General features: G+C 26.7%; 1 protein-coding gene across 1 annotated transcript; it reads left to right on the top strand.

Moving 5' to 3' along the window:
- The first annotated feature begins 283 nt into the window (after window positions 1-283).
- On the top strand, window positions 284-2,516 carry LOC113367141. The gene is made up of 3 exons (XM_026608771.1): window positions 284-919; window positions 1,048-1,381; window positions 2,324-2,516. The coding sequence occupies exons 1-3, from the start codon at window positions 676-678 to the stop codon at window positions 2,514-2,516; spliced, it is 771 nt and encodes a 256-aa protein (XP_026464556.1). The 5' UTR covers window positions 284-675.
- The last annotated feature ends 3,666 nt before the right edge of the window (window positions 2,517-6,182 follow it).

Raw genomic sequence — 6,182 nt, 5'->3', positions numbered from 1 at the left:
GGGAAGTTAATTAATATTATAAATGTATGTCCTTCAATGACCACAAATTTTTATCAAACAAAATGCATAACATACCCCATGCAATCAAGTTTACAGCCGGTGCAGTAAATTGTTTTGAAATCGGTACCGTCCCGTAAGTGTTAACTCTTCGGGTCCCTATGTAACGCTCGACGTTTTCGTTATCGAATCGGTTATTAACGACAACGGGTCACGTGGGACGGCGAGTCACGACAAACGGATCATATCAGTTTTATCTATGCATGAATAATAGACCAACGAACGATTTAAGCAAACAGTAACAGTAGCAGTAGAGTAGTAGACATCAGTTTGGTTTCTGTTATGGAACAAGTCACAAAACCATATGTCAAAGCACATTTTTTCTCCAATGTTTTCAACAAATCGGGTGACTTTTCAAAAGTTTTCTAGTTTCAACGGTTGATTGGGTAGCAAGAAAAATACGAACTAAAAGACAAAATAAAACGTTCATATGTTAGCAGTAGATGACCCTGTAGATGACCTAGTATTTTATACTTTTATAATATGTGTTGTTCAGTTGGACTTGAAATTGTATCTATTGTATACAGTGGTGGTTTATTGGTCAAGGATAAAAAAACGAGCTAATGACAAAATTAATTATAACATTTAATGTATTAGTTATTCAGTCATTTTATAAATATGGATATAACCACGAAGTTCATTCAGGACATTTTCTGCTTAGAAAATACAATCTCATTATTTAATGAAAAGTACATCATAGATAAGTCGATATTCAATCATGAGTTACAGTGTAATCTTCAAATGTTTTGTAAAAAAATCACTTATCTGGAAAGGATGTGGTCTAGAGTTTTGGCAGGCGAATTAAGTTATTCTAATTGTTTAGATAATATAAATGAAACATCGTCAAATAAATTAGAGACCAGTAAGTATAAACATAACATACAACAACCTTGGAGTACTAAACATACTATATTTAAGTAGAACTGTAAAAGATGGCTTACTTGTTCCTTGTATAGAATATTATATAAGTGATTACTTATGTGTCTACAGCTGCTTACAAAACACTTATGACAGACAAACTGAATCGGAATAATCTTACAAACACGGCAGATGAATTTCAAAGTTTTCCTTTAAATAAAAACACTATCAACGTTCCAGAATTGGATGAAAATCAGTTAGCATTTCCACAAGCTAAAATTTGTTTTACTGAATTGTCTTCATCTCAAATACAGCAAGAAGAGCAAATTAAAAGCAATGTCACAGTGGAAAATGCAGTTTTGACATCTCATGCACAATCCAAACCTGCTATTAATGGCAGTAAAATTGTTTCTAAGAATAAAGTAAATTTATTTCCAGAAATAATTCCAAAGGATAACTTGATTCAGTAAGTTAACTCGAGTTAACTTTTAGATCTAAATAACTACTTTTAGATCTAAATAACTACTCATTGACAACTTTATAGTTTTATGGTTCATAGAACTACATGTTTCGTTACTATTATGCAAATCTTATACCATCATTATTAACATCATCATTAACATGTTGCAAATTGATTATTTTTGAGATTTGATTTTCACTTTCTAATGATGTTTACTTTCTATTCTAAATAACATAGGTTTTTATACAATTAGACCCAAAGGTCTCAAACATTTTACAATAAAATATAGCAAGTCAGATTTTCTGACAAAACGTTCCATGATAAATAAAACACTTTCAGAAAGTTGAAAAAGGAACACATTTTTGAATATTTTCAAATATATTTTGATGAAAGTGATATATTCTTCCACTCTCTTTTTCTATTTAAATATATATATATATATATATATATATATATATATATATATATGAATGGTAGAGTCTTGGATTTGTGTATATTTTGTAGAGTTTCGAACAAGAATCCAAAAATAATACAAAATAAAAAACAAGAAAAGTTTTTAAAAAAACAATTTCTTTATTTAATTATTTGTTTATTGTCGACGTTTCGGAACTAGGTACGTTCCATCTTCAGGACATCTGTCAAGAAACATGATCTTGATGAGATTTTAGCAAACAATATGTTTAGGAAAAGAAAATAGATTTTTCTTAAATAATGAATTAATTGCAAAAACGTATGTTTCTTGACAGATGTCCTGAAGATGGAACGTACCTAGTTCCGAAACGTCGACAATAAACAAATAATTAAATAAAGAAATTGTTTTTTTAAAAACTTTTCTTGTTTTTTATTTTGTATTATTTTTGGATTCTTGTTCGAAACTCTACAAAATATATATATATATATATATATATATATATATATATATATATATATATATATATTGATTTACAGAATCTGTAACATCTACTACTATTGCCTCCAGTGTTCTACGTTATTACACAAATCAAATTGTACTTCTCATATATCTGGTAAAAAGCATTCGGGAAAACAGCAAATAACTCCTTTATTAAAATCAAGTGATCTATTAATCTGTCTTGTTTGTAACTTGGCTTTTTTAAAAGTAAAACATTCAAAAGTCATATAAAAAAGATGGGTCATACTGACCGGTAAGTATATTTTTATCAGTCATAAAATAGTGTAGAAAAAAATAAATAGACTTATTTTTATAGCAAGTTTCTTCACAAGGATTGTCCAAAGTGCCATATAAAATTATTTGGTTCATTGAAAATCATTAATCAACATGAACATCTTACATCCAAATCTAAACTCGAAATGAATGATATTGTAAAAAAGGGAAATGACTCTGAAAATCAATGGAATTGTTCAGAAAATGAAAGAGATATTATCAAAAGTAATTTAGAAATTAAAAGTGAATTTAAAAGGGAGGGAGTACAGGAAGTTCAGCATAAAAAAATGATTTGAAACAAGATGAAAATAATGATTTAGGTAATGACAGTAAAAATGAAGTTAAATTGAAAACCACAATCAATAATATCCAGCCTAAGAAGAAGTGTAGTTATACTTTAACTGAAATAAATAGTTTATCAATTTATAGCACATCTTCTGTCGCCAATTGTTTGTTGTGTATAGTTCAAATGAGCAAAAATGATAAAAATATTTTAGGACATATAAATGGATCAAGACATAAAAAATATTCAGAGAATAATGAATTCACAAAGCTGCTTAAACCTTTTTTAAATCAAATTACCCAAATAATGGAAAATGACAAAGACAAATGTATTCCACCAAAACATAGATTTTTTATTTCCTTCTACAACAAAAACTGTTTACTGTATATTATGTGATTGTGAAATTTCAAATAAGAAATGTGATATACTTCTTCATTTTAAATCATCTCAACATATTCAAGATCGCAAAAGATGCATAGGAGAAATATAAAGCTCATAGCAAAAAAATACAAATTGAAAAAGTTTTATAAATGCATACAAAATTCATAGACAATATAGAACAGAATTACATGATATAATATTTATTTTTATATACAAACTGTTGGCATAAAACAAATTCGAAGGATTTAACACGTAGTACATTGAAAATATACATATGCATATATCAAGAATTTTTGTTCGATATTGATACATATTTAATTATTTACCAACATGGCATCAGAATAATTATAAATTAATTTATATTGAACAGTTTTGAGAACAAAAAAAATATACAAAGATAAGTACAATAATTAATGTATTTTCTTGTTGTTATATATAATTTGATTATCTAGTGTCATTATATTATTGTAGTCACCTTAGCAAGTTTTTTTGGTTAAATAAATTTATATTATATTTAGACGTATTTTCTATTTAATAATTGAATATATATATATTACGAGAATTGACTTCCGTTTGAATGCTTTAACAAAATAAGAAATATTAGATATTAATTGTTTTGGAAAATAATTCTTGTGTGCTTTAATGATTTTCGCTTTTCTACTCAGTTTATAAATGCGGACACATAAATTTTGGAGCAGCTAAATTATTTTTCGATATACTATGTGTTAAATCCTTTGAATTTCTTTGAATACGCCAACATTTTGTATATAATCATAAAATTCTGCATATATTCGAATAAAAGAGTAATTTTTTTTTTTTAATACGGATAGAAAATGTTGAAAAATATAAATAACAATACCAAAAATCTTTTTTCACTTTCTTTTTAAATTAAATTCTATACATAAATTGCTTTATAATGTAATATGTTACTTCATTTTAAATACATGTAAATATTGTAATGAAATGATTTTATATTGATTGTTTTAAATTAATTTTGGTGGTTACTATCTGGTGAACGTTGAATAATATTAACAAATAATTTGTAATTATCTACCACTACTTCAACCTATTTTGAAAATTGTACAAGAAGCAAAATATATGTATAAAATCTGCTTTTTATATACATATTGCTAACCTACTAGGAACAATTATTTGAATAGATAAATAAGCAAATTATTCCATACTATGATCTAAGCCAGCGATGTCCAACCTAAATTACTCTTAGGGCCAAAATTCGGAATATACAAGGCACTGGGCCTTGTATATTCTATAAATCTGGAAAACTAGTGGTGCACGGCATCGCGCCTTAAGGCAATTTGATGGAACTTCTCGTACCTAGATGCATCAAATTTACAAATTTTGTTATTAACAGCAATATCTTATAATAAACACAACATAAACTAATGCAGAACTGCACATTTTAACATCAAAAAAGAAAAATGTTTGTCTACATTCGTAGTAAGGTGCGTCCACACCTAACCAACGAACACGAACGAACATAAATGAACGTACCAGAACGAACGGCAACAGCATCGTGTGGACGCCACAACGATCACGAACGAACATAAACAAACATGGCGAGCAATGTTCCGCAACTTGTCGGTACATCAAAGGGAATTGTTCGTTCATGTTTGAACTCGTATGTGCAGTACCATAGATAAACAAGTATAATAGATCGCTATGTCTAGCGGTTTGACGTTACCTCGATTGAAATACAATTTTTTAAAAATAGATGGCAGCACATGTATAATATTTAAATTACCCCTGGTTTTACTTCTTAATTTGTACGTATCGTAAGGGTATCGTATACAGCCCCAAAAACCTGAATAATTTTTAATATTGGAAATAAGAACAAATCATACGAAATACAAAATATAATATTTTCAAAGATATTACATATGTTTAAAGAACAATTGAAATTATGTTTATATTAACAATTATAATTACAGTTATGGAATGTTTGAAAATATAATAATTATTATACATAATTATAAAAGTATTATAATTTCACATTATGCTTAAATAATATTTCAAAAACTAAATATATAAGTGAAGAAAATCACAGAAGTATTAAACTAAACTAAGCACAAATAACTGACTAATATTAATTACTTAATGACTAATATTAATATATTAAAATCTTAAAAACTAAGAAGAAAACTACAAGCACAGGAGCACGCAATGAAATTACAAATTTAGAAGGAATGACAAATAATACAAAAATTTAAAGGGTTAAGAAAAAAACAAATAATTTGTTAAAAAGTACAAATACTTCACAAACAAAAAAAGTCCTAAAAAATAAAATATATATATTGATAACAAAATTGAGAGAAATTCAAATTCCTAGGATTAAAACTCATTTACGAGACATTGTTCTTTATTAATTCTGCATGTAATAGTTATTTCGCTATCTAATGAATTAATAGTAAAGTTGCATTTAACAAAACCTTTGAATAGTTTCTGTACGAGTGTTTTATAACATTACATTTAGCCATGTTTCATCATTTCATTTTCATTGAAAACTATCATTGAAATTGCCATAAAAGATCAACAGAGTGTTTACAATGAACAGAATAATGTTTTTATGCACATACAATTGTTTATGAATCAAAAGATAAAAGCAATATTTTTGATTCCCAAGGTCGGTAAACAAATATATCTTGAATTTAAACATTATATTGGGATGTTACACAAGTTTTATTTGAAGAATATTATAACACTAATCTCAATCAAAATACATTAAAATATTATGTATGGTATAGACTCTCTTTATAAGTGTTTACATTTGCTAATGTATATATAATCTTATTAAATATAACAATAAACTTACGTTGATGAACATTTTTTTTTTTTTTTTTTTTTTTTTTAATTTATTTACATATATACATTATTTTCATATCTCGTCAGACGATGTGCCTGGTATGAGAGATTATGACAAACATTTTCATATAATATTTACA

The sequence above is a fragment of the Ctenocephalides felis genome, unplaced genomic scaffold (genome assembly GCF_003426905.1).
Source record: "Ctenocephalides felis isolate EL2017-DRISC unplaced genomic scaffold, ASM342690v1 CF-g0.4_SCAFFOLD_01170, whole genome shotgun sequence".
Classification (NCBI taxonomy): domain Eukaryota; kingdom Metazoa; phylum Arthropoda; class Insecta; order Siphonaptera; family Pulicidae; genus Ctenocephalides; species Ctenocephalides felis.
The sequence above is the reverse complement of the archived record's forward strand: the minus strand, read 5'-3'. Positions and strand labels throughout refer to the sequence as shown.

Excerpts from the sequence above, each read along its gene's own strand:
- LOC113367141 (XM_026608771.1), top strand. The coding sequence starts at position 676 with ATGGATATAACCACGAAGTTCATTCAGGACATTTTCTGCTTAGAAAAT. Across the intron at positions 920-1,047 it reads GTCAAATAAATTAGAGACCA|CTGCTTACAAAACACTTATG; the intron begins GTAAGTATAAAC and ends ATGTGTCTACAG. Across the intron at positions 1,382-2,323 it reads CCAAAGGATAACTTGATTCA|AATCTGTAACATCTACTACT; the intron begins GTAAGTTAACTC and ends ATTGATTTACAG.